The sequence below is a fragment of the Mesoplodon densirostris genome, chromosome 15 (assembly GCF_025265405.1).
Source record: "Mesoplodon densirostris isolate mMesDen1 chromosome 15, mMesDen1 primary haplotype, whole genome shotgun sequence".
Lineage (NCBI taxonomy): Eukaryota > Metazoa > Chordata > Mammalia > Artiodactyla > Ziphiidae > Mesoplodon > Mesoplodon densirostris.
In genome coordinates, this window is record NC_082675.1 from 77,822,147 (window position 1) to 77,839,426 (window position 17,280).

Consider the following 17,280-nt stretch of genomic DNA (forward strand, 5'->3'; position numbering starts at 1 on the left):
CTCACTGCTGTGGCCTCTCCCGTTGCGGAGCACAGGCTCCGGACGCACAGGCTCAGCTGCCATGGCTCATGGTCCCAGCCGCTCTGCGGCATGTGGGATCCTCCCAGACCGGGGTGCGAACCCGTGTCCCCTGCATCGGCAGGCGGACTCTCAACCACTGCGCCACCAGGGAAGCACTATTTTTAACCATATATAGTAAAAAATATCAATGAAAAATTGTAGAAATATATCACTATTTTGGAGTAAACTTAGATACACGATCTCTAAAGGTTTATGATCGTATTCCTCTGTTCTCTTGTAAAGGACAAGGATCATGAAATACACCTGCTTAGTAAGCCCAGTAAATGTGTCAGAGTTCAGCTGTCCACTATGATAGCCAGTAGCCATTAGCTGAGGGGCTATTGAGCACTTAAAACATGACTAGTCCTAACTGAGAAGTGCTGAAGTATAAAATATACACTGGATGCAAAATATCTCAATAATATTGTATATTAATTACATGTTAAAATAGCATTTTGGATATATTGGGTCAAATAAAAAGTGTACTGTAAAAACTAATTTACCTGTTTCTTTTCACTTTTATAAATGTGACTACTAAAAAGTTTTAAATTACGTATGTGGCTTGCATGGTATTTCTGTTGGATAACATTGTGTTAGAGTCTAGCTCTTGTGGAAGAAATCCGATTTACATTTTCAATCGCTGTAAAGCTCAGTTGATTTTACTTTGTTTCTCAGCCATATGTTATACCTGTAAATTCAGTCCATTTGAAAATGCTTTTTGCTTTAGAGTTTTATGTTGAGTGAACATTTAGGTGACCCAGTATAGCCCGTCACCATTATCAAAAGGACTTTGGTGATGTGCCCCGTGGACAGATGTGTGTGTGTGTGTGTGTGAAGGAGGGGGAGAGAGAGAGAGACCCTTTTAGAAGACAAACAGCAAAAAAGAAAACAGGCTACTACTAATGAGGAAAAATAATTTGTTAAAAAAAAATCTTGTACTGTTTTCTTTCTGTCTGTTTTTCTCTTCCCTACTTTGACCTCCCCAGTTTAACACATATAGCATGTTGGAGTCTAAGGCCTCTGTGTCACTGTATGCTACAACAAAGATATTATATAAATAAACCAACAATTAAATAAATACAAGATAACTGATATCTTACCCAGTTTTCCCCAGAGTTAATTAATCTTTGATTTGCTCTGCATTAGTACAGGCTTTTTTGGAATCTAAATAAATGCTTATTCAAAGCAAATCCAAATGCTGTCTTGTCAAAAAATTTAAACAGTGTTTGTTTTTGTGGATGTCTGTGTTTTTAATACATGCTTTCTCATTTATGGTGTTGTTTAGTTGCAAACTTTGTATCGGCCCTATCGTTGATCTAATATCCAGGCCAAGACAGTGATTCGTTAGAAGCTGGTTTAACATTCAAGCTTTGTTTGTCTAGGTGATGTGTGTGAAGGGTCTGAGAAAACAGAAATTCATGTTTAGCAGCGGAGCTGTACTGAAAGGAAAAGAAGCTATTTTAATTATTTTAATTCATAGTATCCAAAAGAATTGAACAAATCCAGTTACTAGCATTTATACTCATCCTACAGTTATCAAATCTCCTCTTATCTGGAAAAATGAAGATAAAGATTTTGTAACCTGTCTTTCAATTATCCATCTATGTAAGGGTGAAAAGTGTGTGTGTGTGTGAGAGAGAGAAATAATCCCATTCTACTCTCTAAGAATTCTAAATTGTACACCAGGCCCAACAAGACAGTAAAATTGGTGGACCAAATCCCGAATTATTAGGTTGAAGTGAGCGTTACAGAGGCTGGCCCCTATGATAGCTGTGACTGAATGACAGTCCTGGACAGATTGTCTTGTCACATTAATATCTAAACCTGCAAAGTCAGGTATATCTTTAATGGGGGCCCATGGTGTCACAGTGTTGAGACAGGTTGCTAGCATCTTTGTGAACAAAGAATCTAGTTTTGATACTTAAAGTGAATAAAGTTACAGCTGTAATATAGAGTGATTTAAGAACTTCGGATGTCAGTGAGGTCAGAATGGTGGGAAACAGGAGGTGGGTGAGGAAGCCTCATTCTTTGACAGCAGTGTAAATGAGTTCTCATTCCAATGTGATCCGGATGCAAATTATAACCTCATTTTCCCACAGTCCCCAGGTTTCTATGTTTAACCCAGGACCTGCTTTATTCTCTCTGACTGTAGTGGTCTTAAGTGATCATAAAGCAGATTTACATAAGATTAACACATATTCATCATTTGTTGCAGTTTTGATAACCCATAGAAGAAAAACACAGTCAAGCTTCCCAATAGCTTGTTTGATGCTCAAAAGAAAATACTGCATTGAGTGAGTTATATTCTCTTTAGGAGGGAGTCTCTGCTTTGGTCTAGGATTAAACCAAAGAGAAGATAGAAATATACAGATTTAAGGAAGTGAGGAAAGAGAGAAATAATTATTGTGAAGTGCAACTGAGGAAAATGTAGCATTTTTTTCAGTTGTCATTGGTAAAAGTTTAACTGGACAAAAGAAGCCTTACTGAATGTTGACCTTGTTAAGTAAAAATTGCTCAACTGTATTTATTCAGATTCTATTGTGGGTAAAACCCCCAGCGTTCCAGGGCGATACCAGATGTAATCCCTGCCTGGGGAAGCCTACAGCCTTTCACAGTTTGCCTTGTGAGTCTAACAAGACTAGGCTGCTGCCTTTGGTGTCTTCTATGAAACCTGTTTTCTTTTTCACTAAGTAGAGCTGCTTTGTTAAATATTCCTTTTCATAGTTTTTCCCACCCTCTTTTTTTTTTAAGTATGGCAAGTATTGAAATATGAACAGCTCCTACTTTGAGCTTATGTTAAAATGAATGTGCACTTGCTCTGAATGAATTTAGGTTTCTTAGAGAGATAATTTTAAGTCTTTTCCCACTCCTCTCCATTTTGAAAACTTCATCCCAAATGAGCTCTCAGTAAGTTTCCTTCTGTCTTTGTCCTTGTGTGCACAGCTTATTTTGTAACAGTAGTCTCCGGAAACTACTGGCGGGACACAACCAGCTGACAAGGCTTCCCGAAAGGCTAGAAAGAACCTCCGTGGAGGTCCTGGATGTGCAGCAGAACCAGCTCCTGGAGCTGCCACCCAACCTTCTGATGAAGGCCGACAGGTAAAGCTGCTGGTTTGTTTTGGTTGTTCACCGACTTGTAGGATGCCCCCTAATTAGCATTCTTATCTTAGGTGATCTCAGACCATTTCAAGTGGACTTTGTGACTATCTGTCTGTCCTAGATTCATGAAGAAAATGGTATTGCCAGCCACTTCTGTCACCATTTTGTAGGAAATCAAGGCAGGAATATCCTAGAGAGTCTTTCTTAATTTCTCTGCTTCTTTAATTTTGATTCCTTAAGTGGGTTGAGTTGTGCGTAAGCGTGAGCTTTGGACGTGTTGGTGTAAAACAAGGGTAGGAAGTTTGCTGCCTGGTCAAAACTTGTGCAGCCCGCTCTAGGCTTAGTGTAATTACCTTAGGAGTCTCTGTTCTTGCTTTCACATATTTATGACTTTGGGTGACAGAGATAGATTTTCCTAGAGTTTTACTTTTTTTTTTTTTTTTTTTTACCAATTGTCTTATCTTTACCACAGGTTTACCCTTGCATGTAAACTATTTTCTTTCTGAACAAAGAGAATTTTTCTAAATAACTTGTTCACTAAGTATTTAAAGAAATTGTTCCCATCAGCAGTGTTAGGAGGGTTCCTTTCTAAGATGTTCAATAAATATTTGTTTAATGAAAGGTAAAAAATTTAAGGAATTTTAAATACTACCCTTGATCTTGGATTTGCATTTTTTTTCTTTCTCTCCTTTTCCTTTTTCAAAAAAATCTTTTTATCAAGATGTAACTTACAGTCAAAAAGTGTACAACTCTTGAGCATACTGCTCAATGAACTTCTGCATACATATATACCCCATAACCGTCACCCAGATCAAGATAGAAAACATGTCCAGCATTCCTTTCCTTTTCCTTTGTTTTCCTCATTTAAAAAAAATGTATTCTCTGTACTTAATGTAAGTTACAATGAATTCCTACTGGTATAATTACTGAGAAATAATGGAATTGTGGGGAAATGGGATTGTTACATTGTAATTGACTGGTGCTGTGTCATTCCCCTGACAAAAAGAACAATATTTCAAGATAATTTGAAGAATTGTTCTTGCTTTTGCATTCATATCAAAGGACAATGCACAGCCTATGGGTAGCTCTAGACCTGTTTCTTATTGTTATGAATACTATAGGATTTGGTTTCTTACCCTGTGGAGAATTCTATGTCATGTTGTAGCCTTGTGTTTTCTTTCATAAGGCTAACTAGGGAAAATTTGGGTGCAGTTTTATAATGAGAATCCACTTGTTCTCCTGGGGGATCTACACTGAATCGGTAGAAACCAAAAGGGAGATGGATTCGGGTTTTAGGAGTCTTTGAGTGAGATAAAACCATTTCTGAATCTGAGTCTTATAAGGTCATGGCTAGTAGAGTAGGTAAATAGTGCTGGAACTCTCCAATAGATAATAATCATTCTTTATTCATTTCTGAGAATTTTATTTTAAAGGGGCACTTGCATATGTTCTTCATTCTCTAGAGGCGTCCCTAAGCAGTCATTGAGTCTCCCTGGTGCCAGCCAGATCTGACAGCGTGTGCCTGAGGTCGCCCACAGTGTGGTCCAGGAGACTGTGCTCATGGTCAGACGAGCAGTTGCAAGGGGCAGCTTTAACTTAGATTGTTCCACAGGCAGTTCTGCTGACTCCCAGGGTCGAGAACCGCTGCGTGGACCGTTGACTTTGTGGCCCTGCACAGGTTTTCCCATGTTGTCTATTCTGTACAGTCCCAGATGGCATCTGTATGTTGGAAAAGGGGTGATTGTATGAACTAGAATATTTCTAGTCATGCAGTATGGAAAATTCAGGACCTGAATTGAGCCACTGAAAGGGAACATTGCTATCAAGGGGAGCAGAATAAGCTGAGCCTACAGTGTCAACTAAAGGCATTTAGGCAGAAATACCCTAGTCTGAATAAATGGGCCTATCCAGAGCCAGCTGCATTTTGGAAAATAGGGGCTGGTGCAGGGGAAGTAGGCAGCCTCTGTAGGTCTTGGGAGGAGGGCAGGCCGTGCCAGATGCCCTTCCAGCACAAGGAAGTGCTGGAGTAAGGGGCTGAGTGAATTAGAAAGAGCAAGCATCCTGCTTTTATTTTATGAGAGAAGAGCAAATGACCAAAAGAAGCAGAAGTAAGAAACTTTTCCAAGAAGGCGTGTTCCAGTGCCTTTGTTTTCCGAGCAGTGCAATAACCCCGTCTCCAGCCTCGTGTAGCAACTGACCTTATTGTCATGACTCTGAGTCAGAGAGGTTAAGAGGTTTGGTTCTCTCAGGCGGATAGGGTTATAAAGAGGGTGGGGTAAAGTCGATGAGATCTTTTTTGAACAGCATTCTTGCATTATTTCACTCATTGGAAGACAAGAAAAATAGAACTTTTTAAAATTGAAATGTAGTTGATTTTTACAATATTATATTAATTTAAGGTACACAACATAGTGATTTGATATTTTTATAGATTACACATCATACAAAGTTATGATAAAAATACTGACTCTATTCCCTGTGCTTTACCAAACTATTTACTGCTTCTTAAAGGGATAATACTTTTTCTATTTATCCCCTTTCCAAAACCTAAATAACTGAGGTTTTCTCTATCTAAATTAAAAAAAATTTTTTTAATCAAGGCATAATTTACATTCAGGAAAATGTAGAGCTACTGTATATTTGGTTTGATTAGCTTGAGGGGAAGGAATAAACTACTACTGACTATTGTGGGAGCAGGTCAACCTAGAAAACATGAAGCTTAAAATATTAAAAGAGGGTTTTTTAGGAAAGAATCTTCACAAGCTCTTTGCAGGTGGTTTCAGTTGTGATTTGTTTTCATTTACATGGTTCAAGATGGCCAATGTCTTACTGACCTTGTAAGTTTAAGTCACTGTGCTGGGTACTGCAGGGGATTGAAAAATGACTAACATCGGTTTTACCCTCAAGGAGTTTACAACCTAATGCTGAGCTTAAAATAACTGCACAATGAACTGTAATAAAAGGTGGGGTTGAGAGGGTAAAGGAGAAGAAGGAAAATGATAGGATTGGTTTTAATTTAGGCTCCTGGTATGAAGAACAGCACTTTGTTGTATAATACAGAGCTTTGTGTTTGGCAGATAGCCCCAGGCAGTAATGAAATTGCTTCAATTCTCCTTCCATTCAGTTTGCTCCATAATACAAATCTTAAAATATATATAGATGCTCACTTTTTCTTTTTTCTTTTTTTTTTTTGTGGTAATAAGTTATTGTTACCAGTTCTGTGTTTGGTTCTATAATTGAGGAAAAGGCCTGAATACAAGTCTTCATAAGTTAAAAATGGTTTTGTTTGTTCTCTAAGTAGAACTTGTGCTTGGAAGCTTCATGAGAACTGTCAGAAAAACATGTTATTGGACCCAGCAAAAGGCTGAACTTAAACTCTCTTTCTAAGGAGATTTCTTTAGCTCTGAATCTTTCTGCTGAAACACAGTGTCATGGTTTTGATTACATAATATTGTCTCTGAGATAGTACAGCTTTAGAATGGTTATTTTAATCTGCTTTACCTGGTAGCAGGTAACCAGATAAGAGAGGGGAATCTACTTTAAATTAGATGACTTTTAGTGATATCTTTCTCTTCCTCTGAAAACTTCAGACCGATTTTATTAAAATTCTCATGACCTGAATCAACAATTTAAGTTTATGAGTTTACCCTCCATATTCTTCTTTGAGTTTTGTTTCTTTTGACTGGCAGCTCAAAAACGATAGACAGATGTAAAATATGTTAGACCATATTTGCTGAGAAGTTGACTGTGATTTTGTATCTTGTGGTCAGAGCAGGATTTGGTTCTGTGAGGGGAACTGGTAAATATTCTGATCTGGATCTTACCGGCCTGGATCTCTCATCTTATCCCTTTTTGCTTAGAGTTGAGAATTTTCTTGATGGAAACCCCCAAAGGAGTTTCAGATCATCAGTTTTCATCAACAGATGGGCGAGAGTGGGAGTGGATATTCCCCATTGGTCCCCAAGTTGGATGGATGAGGTACCGCCATCCTCCTGTCCTTTCTGAAATCTCAGCCATGGCTGGGTCCCTGTCCATTTCACATATGCATTCTCATAGCGTGGCCAGAGAGCTGCCCCTGATGAGGTCAGTCACAATGGGCCCTGTAAAGGAGAGTTATAGATTCCTATGGTGGGTGGGGATTAGGGTCTGTTTTGATCCTTGGTTGGAACAGAACAAGGTATTTTCAGGGGATGGGAATGGGGAGAGTGTATGTACAAATGAAGTACATGGTAATTATTAAAATATCCCTGGAGTATTAGTCACATTACAGACCATAAGTTTTAGTGACTCAGACAGAATATGTGTAAATATCAAGGGGACTAAAAGGGAATAGAAAATTTGGGAGAGCGTGATCGATTAACCACGACAAATGGTGCCTTTTGGCAAAGATAGATATTTCTGGCATTTTGAAGAGCTAAGTTGCCTACACTGTTTTTCCTAAGGGAAGAGAGCTATCTTGGGAAGTTCTGATGTTTTGAGAGCCGTAGTGAAATAAAATAGTGTTTCTCAGAGTGTGTTCAGAATCCCCTAGATTACTTACTAAACATGCAGATTTCTGGCCCTTTTCTCAGTTCTACTGACTCAACTTGGCCAATCATCAGAATTCTTAATTCAATAGATTTTTGAAGACTTATGCTGACCTACTTAATAAGAATATCTGGGAGTTGAAGTTGAGAATCACGTACCTTCAGGAGCAAAGGCACAACATCACTTCTATGTGTTTTTGCCAGAAATGCATCACATTATTCTAAATTCTAATGATGATAAAACATCAAACAAATCTAAATTAAGACTGATTAGAGGAGACAAATGAGGCATGATAAGGAAGTGGAATGTGTGATCCTAAATTGGATTCTGGACCAGATAGAGAACATCAGTGGTATAATTGATGAAATTAGGATATCTCTAGATTAATTTATAGTGTTACATCAATGTTAACTAATTCTTAATTAATTATACTTAATTTTTAAAATTAATTCTTTTCGAGTTCTTGTTCAACAGTTCATACACCTGTGTAACCTTTGTTCCTTTGCTCTGTAGGCTTACGATCTTTACTGCCCAAGCCAGGCAGATTTTCAGATCTTTCAAAATAATAGTGTGTGAGTTCTGTTGGGCCATACGTACGCGCTTTCTCTTCACATGCAATCCTCACTATTAGGTGACGTTGCTAGACAATGAATAATAGGCGTCCTTTTTTCAAACTGATAAGTGAGGTGTAGTAATTTAGTGGGTTTCTACCAGCACTTGAAAAAATGGCATAGGGGCTTCCCTGGTGGCGCAGTGGTTGAGAGTCTGCCTGCTGATTCAGGGGACATGGGTTCGTGCCCTGGTCCGGGAAGATCCCACATGCCGCAGAGCGGCTGGGCCCGTGAGCCATGGCTGCTGAGCCTGCGCATCCAGAGCCTGTGCTCCGCAGCGGGAGAGGCCACAACAGTGAGAGGCCCGCGTACCACAAAAAAAAAAAAAAAAAGGCATAGAAAATATCAGTGTAAGATAGAGTAAGGTTAAGTATTGTTTCAAGAAACTTTTGTTTCATTTACACATGTATATGTCGCATCTGTACTGGGTGGTCATGTAAAATGTATTTTGTACTGTTGGTTGCCATTAATGGAAAGTTTGAAAGCCCCTGCTTTAAGAGCTATCGGTCTTCTGAAGATATCAATAGATGAAATTGTCAAAAGCGTTATGTTGCATGGACAAATGATAAGGAATTTAGAGCATTTTGTTTGGCACCTCTGGAAGATTTTGGGGGCCAGAAATCAGGGAGTTGTATAAAAGTCAAAGAATTTTGCTGCACTTAGAGTCTTAACCTTTTGCATTTTCAATTGACTTACAAGTCCCAGTACTGATCTGCAGAAAAATAATTTGAATGCAGAATGCCTGGTATGCCTGCAAATAGGTAGATCTGCTGTGGTACCAAATCCTGTGCTTTGTTTCAGGACAGAATTTGGCTGTAAAATTTAAGGGTGTGCTGGGAATTACTGAAAAACAAAAACAAAACAAAAAAACCTAGATGAGATAGAACAGACAAACAGAATGTGCCAGGGAAGAAGAGAGTAATTGCTCAAGAAGCAAGAAGTGGATTTGTCTCACTGCTGTCATGGGCAACTTTCCAAATGCTTCAGGGCAGGAGTTGTATGTGAGTCTTTTCTCTACAACGTTTGCACTTCCTGCTAAGAAAAGTTTTTGAGTACTGTGCCATTTATTAAGTTATTTTAGGAATGGAGTTTGAAGCGCTGTGCACATGTGGTCTTCACACTACCCAGCAGGTGCCCTGCTTGACCTCCAGCTTTTTTGGAGAAAGCCTATGAAAATTTCCTCAGGAAAGTTTTATTATTACTGTTTTTATCAGTTGAATTTTGTTAGGAAATAGTGGACTCTTTAAGATTGGTGGGATCTGGGTTTATTTCTGGCTCTGACACTAATTACTATTTAACAACAGCCAGGTAATTTGACTTTTCTCAGCTTCAGTTGGTCTTCTGTGAAGTATAAGGGGGGCATCTCTGGGATGTTGGGAAGATCAAGTGAAACAGGAAATAGGAAAGAGCTGTGGTCTCTAGAGAGCACTTTACAAATGAGAAAAAGTGATATGTTACTGCTTTTCTCTAATGATTATAAGAGGGTTGCATAGTGGAGAGGTTTCTATGGATGAAACTCTCATGGCACATTAAACAAGTCTTTTATAGAGTTATTACAAAAATCTATAAGGGAAAAGCTGGAGGAAGTTCTCTCATATCATACTGAGTTGAGACCAAACTCAGTGCTTTAGGAATTTAGTCTTGGGGAGGCCTTGAAAGCATGGGGTGGGGTTATACACCATATTTATTGAGTAAAACCGTTACCCATACTGGAGAAATTTTACAAAATTAAAGTTGTTGCTCATTCTGATGGAAATACAACACCCAGATGATTAAACCAACTTAATTTGCCTCCTGCTGAAACGTGGGGTTGTGGGACAGGTATTTAATTTTTAAAAGGATGGGTATTGAATTTAATTTCCCGGAGACTATTATAATCAAAAATGTTTTTAGCCCAATTGTTTGCTCTTTGACTGTTAACTAACACGATGATTCAATCAAGCTTTATTCAGTTCAAACTAAATCCTTTGGAACCAGCCCATGTAGTTTCAACTTAGTTTCATTTCCTGGAGGGGAGGGTGCGGGATTCCCCCCCTCCCCCCAGTTTCCCATAAAGAGTATAAACTTCAATACAGGCAAATTTCAACAAGATGAGAGGACAAGTCTTTTTGGAAATCCCTCTCTTCCCTTCATCAGATGTTGTAAAGAGTTTTTAAAGTCCCTTTTGCAGTTTTCTAGATGAGCATTCACTAGTCAGTCTTTTTTCCTTTCAAAGCAACTTTCCCTCTTTTTCTGGCCTAAAAATATGCAAATATTCATGAGTTAATTTCTTTCTTTTCTTTTCATGTATCTATAACTACGTATTTCCTAGAGAATTGTATTTTAATGAGATTGTCAGAGTTTCCCAGCCAACCCCATTGCAAGATGTTTTAGGGCAATACATTTTAATTTTTTCTAATTCTACACTGAAGAAATCTTAACAGGGTATTTAAGTCAGGTGATACAAATGAGACTGGTAAAAGTACTTTAAAGAACTATGGTGCTGGAAGGGGTTTCCTTCCTATGTCAAAACCATTTCAGAAACTGCATGAATGACCTTTATTTTCTTCTCTGTAGCACACACAACTATAATTTCCCATGACTATTTATGGTCTGTACAGACTTTTTCTTTTCTTTTTTTTTTTTGTACAGCCTTTTTCTAACTTCCTTTTTTTTTTTTAATGTCAACGGAATACATGTTTCTTTAATGGAAAATGTTCTATTTTGGGGAAGCTGCTTTTCCTTAGATAAGTAGTGGAGTTGGGCCGTGTGTGTGTAAGTGTGTGGAGGTCGCAAGATTGGAGAGTATTAACTTAGTGGACTGAGGGCTTGGGATGACAGTTTTGGTGATGACTCCCGAATACAAAGCTTTCATTTTATCCAAGATTAAAAATAACTGTACCTGGTATTCCAGAGTCTTCCTTTTTAAGGAAGATTTTATTCTTTTTTACTAACATATGGTAAAATAGTCCTGAATTGAATGCTGAACATTTCAAACCTGGGTGGTTTTGAAACGAGAAAGGCAGTTCATTAACAAGGTAGTTCTAGGTAAGGGGTGGGGGACAAGTCAGCTTTGACCTTGGTAACTATGGCAGGTGAGTCCTGTGGGCTGGACGCTCTCCATGCTCGGGTCACTGGGGCTTCACTATGGAACACACGTGGTGGAGATCCACCGTGAAGCAGCAGGGTTGTCTGCCCGTGAGCCATGCACAGTTCCTGCTCTGTCCTTCTCTTCCCTTTCCAGTGATTTGGAACCTGATCACAGCAAGGATTCTGTTTCAGTTCTCCAGCTTTTTTGCATTTATCTGTGTTTCACAATAACTATGGAAGGAATTACAGTTTTTGACAGTTTTAGTTATCTCAGGTGTAAAAACATTCTTCATAGTTTAGCTATTGTTCACTCTATCATTTGGATAACTGGTAGCATATACATCTTGTTTTAATGTAAATTTTACTGAAGTATAATATAGATACAGAAAAGGGGCCGTATCGTAACTGTAGCACTTGATAAATTTTCTCAAAGTGAACACACTCATGTGACCAGCACTCAGATCAAGAACCAGAATGTTATCATATTGGAAAAATTAGAAGCTGTCTCCTAGACACTGCTTCCCGTCCCTGACTTCTAATACCGTAGATAAGTTTTGCCTGATTTTGAACTCTATAATTATGGAATCATGCAGTGTATCCTCTGGTATCTGGCTTCTTTTACTCAATATTATATTTGTGAGATTCATCCTATTGATACATGTAGTTGTTCTTCATTTTCACTACTACATAGTATTACACTATTTTACTACAGAGTAAATTATCCCTTGCAGTTGTGAATATATGTCAGTAAAATATGGTTTGGGCATCATACTGAAAAGGACTTAGTCACTATGTGATTTAGTTGTATTGTGATCTAATGTCTAATTATTTTATTACTATAAGAGCTCTTTTATTTTATTTTATTATTATTTTTTTTTTTCCTTTTCCGCGGCACGTGGGCCTCTCACTGCTGTGGCCTCTCCCGTAGCGGAGCACAGGCTCCGGACGCGCAGGCCCAGCAGCCATGGCCCACGGGCCCGGCCGCTCCACGGCACGTGGGATCCCCCCAGACCGGGGCACGAACCCGCATCCCCAGCATCGGCAGGCGGACTCCCAACCACTGCGCCACCAGGGAAGCCCTCTTTTATTTTAAAATAGGCAATTGTTTTTCTCTTTCTTAAGACAGAATATTAATTTTATCTTATCATTATCCCTTCGACTTCCCACCAGCTATAAAATTAATCACTTGCTCTCACCTTTGTGCTTCCGTAAAAATTGATTTCTCTTTGTAGTTAACACACACAGATAGCTCCTGTGTTCATTATGGACAGTGGAGTCACATATCTATATGCCTGCCAAAGCCAAGACCTATCTTTTTTTTTGTTTTAAACTTTTTATTTTATATTGGAGTATAGCCAATTAACAATCTTGTGATAGTTTCAGGTGCACAGCAAAGCAACTCAGCCCTACGTATAGATGTATCTGTTCTCCCCCAGACTCCCCTCCCATCCAGGCTGCCACATAACATTGAGCAGAGTCCCCTGTGCTATATAGTAGGTCCTTGTTGGTTATCCTTTTTAAATATAGCAGTGTGTACATGTCAATCCCAAACTCCCTAACTATCCCTTCCCTCCACCCTTCCTCCCGGTAACCATAAGTTCATTCTCTGAGTCTGTGAGTCAGTTTCTATTTTGTAAGTACGTTCATTTGTATCATTTCTTTTTAGATTCCACATATAAGTGATATCATACGATATTTCTCTTTCTCTGTCTGACTTACTTCACTCAGTATGACAATCTCTAGGTCCATCCATGTTCCTGCAGATGCCATTATTTCATTCTTTTTTATGGCTGGGTAATATTCCCTTGTATATTTACATACCACATCTTCTTTATCCATTCCTCTGTCAATGGACATTTAGGTTGCTTCCATGCCAAGACCTACCTTTAAATTCATGTTTCTAAACCCAGTTTCTAATATGCCAGGTATCAATCAGAAAAATTCTAGGTTTGTTGAGGATTCTGGACTAGACCTGTGGCTTATCAGTGGGATTCTGTTGCATTTTTGTCATTGTAGCCTGAGGTTCCTGAATGCATCTGCAAACAAACTGGAAACCCTTCCTCCAGCCACACTTTCTGAAGAGACAAACAGCGTCTTACAGGAGTTGTATTTGACAAATAACAACCTCACAGATAAATGTGTACCCTTGTTAACAGGACACCCCCATCTGAAGATTCTTCACATGGCCTATAACCGACTTCAAAGTTTTCCAGCAAGGTAAAAGAAGATTGCAGAGTGACATCCTTCCTTGCATTTCTGAAAAGGGGTTCATAGATGGAAAGGCAAAAACTAACATGTTTATTTCCCAGATAATGTAAAGCTTGTTCCTCCTGATTCTTATTCACAGTGTCTTTTATATAAGCCATTGTCAGCATTCCCTGAAAGAGAAATGTGTTCATTTTTCCAATATGGATGTATCCAAGGACCCAATTGCTAGAATGTTCTTATGATTTTGAAATAAGGCATGTCATCTAGCAGGTATATTTTTTCTTTTGCTTCCTTTTAACCAGTCAAATTAAAAAAAAAAATTAACCTAGTATGGTGTGTGAGAATTAGAACGTAAACTAGGAACCTGAAGGTTCTCAATTAGCTAATAGCTTTTGTATTTATGCTTATGGTATAAAAAACAAGGATGGCCTGTGCATTCATAGAAACTGTGACATTACAAATAATTTGTGGCTCTTAGAAAATTCTACTTTTAAGTCTGTTTTAATTTTAATTTCTAATTTTGGGGAGCAGTGGCATTGTATCTTGCTTTGAGTGAAGCTTTAACAAGTTAGGTCTTAGAACTCACGCCCACACATCAAAGAAGCAAACACTAACCCCTCTGGTATTCTGCTGCTAACTGCAACTTAGCACTGGGCCAAAGCAAAATATGGGGACAGCCTCCCTCTGCTAGCATCAAGGATACCAGTCTGTTGAAACCCTTACTAAAGGAGGGAGGCCCAAATATGCATTGACTTCAAGTATTACTCTATTTTTGTAGTATACATTTATTTCTTTACTTTTTCCCATCATTTGATGTTACTGATTAAGCTTTTCTTTCTTTCTTTCTTTCTTTCTTTTTCTTTTAATGTACTTTTCTTTTACTATGGAATGCGATGTTATTTTTGGAAGAAAACATAGTAGTCACATAACAATAATATCTCTGAAAGGGCTCACGGTCCTCATTTGATGATGAATGACTAAGGCCAGCAGGAGAAATGCTCATCAGCTCAAATTCTGAGGGTATCCCCCAGGGACCCATGCCAGTAGTAATCACCCTAACTACAGAGAATTTTTTTTGACCACCTTCTTTCTATGTTGAGGGATAGAAACTTCTTCAACATATTTTCTTTCTTGGACCTGATGTCTATACTTTCAATCTTTTTCCATGCCTGTTACTCATTGGTTTCTCCACATGTCTTTTCACAATATGATGACAACATATTCAAATAATAATCTTACAAATTCAGGCTATCATAGATGGATTACTTCACAGTCTGTGCATACGGTGTTGTTTGTAGCATATCCTAATACTGTGTTGAATGTTTATGATATTAAACGATCTGATTTCATAAGATAAAAACTTAGTTCTTGTATCTTCAACGTATATTTATTTTCAAGTAAGCAAATAAGGTAACCTTTATTTTTGGGAGAAAACAGAAAGAAAAGCAATAAAGTGTTTCTTGCTAAATTTTTAAATTTTTTGTGACAAATGAAACCACAGCAAGGAGAGGAGATACCAATAACTCTAAACTAAATGATTTAGATTGTAAGTTTGAGTTGCACTCACTGGGAATCCTGCACTTGTTAGATTCCACCTTCACAAGTGATGGGAAAAGGGCCAGAGGAGTGATAGATGCATTATAGGTTTGTAGAGGCAGAGGGTTTTTTCCCTCCAGATTTACAGAAAATATAAGAAACCCTAATTCTGGAGTTTTTCTTTATTGGGTTACTGTAATTATTGATTAATGTAATTAAATAGTAATTCTACATTATAGGTTAAGATTGAACAATACAAGACATTCTTAAACAAAAGTGTTAGATTATATTAGGACTTGTTATTAAGGTAAGATCAGAAAGATTCTTTCTTTGTAGGTGTTTAGCAGGAGTTGAGAGAAATTTCTTTTGGGTACAGATTGAATTGGGGCATTGACAGAGGTCGAGAGATGATCCAGATGACCTTCCAGCATCCTACTCCTCATGACCACCTTGTTATCACAAAGGATGTCCAAGGAATTTGAGGAGTGGTGTTTCAGGAGAAAGCATATCTTCATATAAACCATACCCTTTTCTCCTCTATATATTCCCTTGAGGTTTCAGTGCCAATACAAAGAAATAATACTCTCACACTAAGCTCTTTTAAAGCACATTGATTAGATTAATGCTAACTTTTGACCCATTTGAGTAGGATTTTCACTGGAGTTCAGATTAAGCTGCATAGTAAAGTGGTTGTTGTCAGGATAACTTAATTCACACACACAGAGTTTTCATGGGAAAAGGACGTCCATTTTTCTTCTTGTTGCCAATTCAAAGAGCTGAAGTTAAGAGTTTTTGTTTTGTAGTAAGAAAGGAGGTATCAAAATACTTTGATACTCAAAAACAGTAGTGAAAAACTTGTCTGTTAAAATGACTAGTGCAAGTGGATCTTTAAAGAATCTTCAGAGTCATAGTAAATTACCTTTTGGTTCTCATTGTCTATTATTTTCTTTCTAAATTTCCTTATAGTTATTTTGTGACCTGCCCACCCTTGGATTTTCTCTTTTTCAGTAAAATGGCAAAGCTGGAGGAACTTGAAGAAATTGACATCAGTGGGAATAAACTGAAGGCCGTCCCGACAACTATCATGAATTGCAGGCGCATGCACACGGCGATTGCTCACTCCAACTGCATTGAAGTCTTTCCTGAAGTTATGCAGCTCCCAGAAATCAAGGTACGTGGGTCGATTCCATACACTCCAAGCTTCAGGTCCACAGAGAGACTTGTTTTCTCTAATTCGTCAGTTCCGGATGTTCGCACCCTTGTTGGATTTCCTCAGCATGAAGACTTCTCTGATGTCCTTGCTGCATCCTTCCTCAGCACTGGGCTACACCTCTGGGTCGGCAGAGGGAAAAAACAAACAAACAAACAAAAAACCAGTGATCCAAAACCACTGGACTGGGAGTGGGGAAAATTGTATTCTGGGCTCTGTCCCTAACTAGCCACATAGCCACCTAACTCTTTCCCATCTGTCTAACAATACTTGTCCTACTTATTTCCAGGGTGGTTAGGAGACTCAGAGGCTGAATCAGGTTTGACAGCAGTTTGAAATAGTTAACGGTATCTCTGCACAGCCCTCCCCCCAACTCCCCTAATTAAAAGTATCCACCACCCCAGCACCCGATTAGTCCTAATTCCCTATATAGATGTAGTCTCATTACTGTTACCATTACCAAACATTCACTTCAATTTAATGAAGCCTGACAGAACAGATAGTATTCCCATTTGGTAGGTGAGGAAACTGAGGTGCTGAAAAGAAAGTGGTTTCTGTAAACTGAAGACAGCAAATTGGTGGCAGAGACGTTCTGCCATTCCTGGCTCCTGACTCAGGGCAGTCTCACCAGACGAAACCAGTTCACTAGGATGAAAACCATCTAACAACTTTTTATTCTTTTTTTTTTTTTTTGGAGCAAAGAGTAAGAAGTTCTTTCATTTTGCATTTTAGCATTTCTGATGGTTAGTTTTGTGCTTAATAAAAAATAATGCTGGTTATAGACTAGGAGCATATTCTAATCTCCTAAAAAGGAACAAAAGTCATCCTATTTGAAGACACTTTGAATAGCATGAATAATTTTTCACCACCGGAGTTTTTGTACATTTACTTGGTTGAGGTGTGTACAAGCCATTTGATAAGTGTGTGCATGTGTGTGTGTGCTTAAGCCATGAAATATTT

The 17,280-nt window shown here is 38.4% G+C and overlaps 1 protein-coding gene across 1 annotated transcript in view; it reads left to right on the forward strand.

The window, feature by feature from the left end:
- PHLPP1 (PH domain and leucine rich repeat protein phosphatase 1) overlaps positions 1-17,280 on the forward strand; it is a 213,796-nt gene that overhangs the window by 166,419 nt on the left and 30,097 nt on the right. The window contains exons 10-12 of the mRNA XM_060119450.1: positions 3,004-3,159; positions 13,383-13,583; positions 16,119-16,281. Of these exons, the coding sequence (XP_059975433.1) occupies positions 3,004-3,159; positions 13,383-13,583; positions 16,119-16,281 (520 nt within the window). The remainder of the gene's footprint in view (positions 1-3,003; positions 3,160-13,382; positions 13,584-16,118; positions 16,282-17,280) is intronic.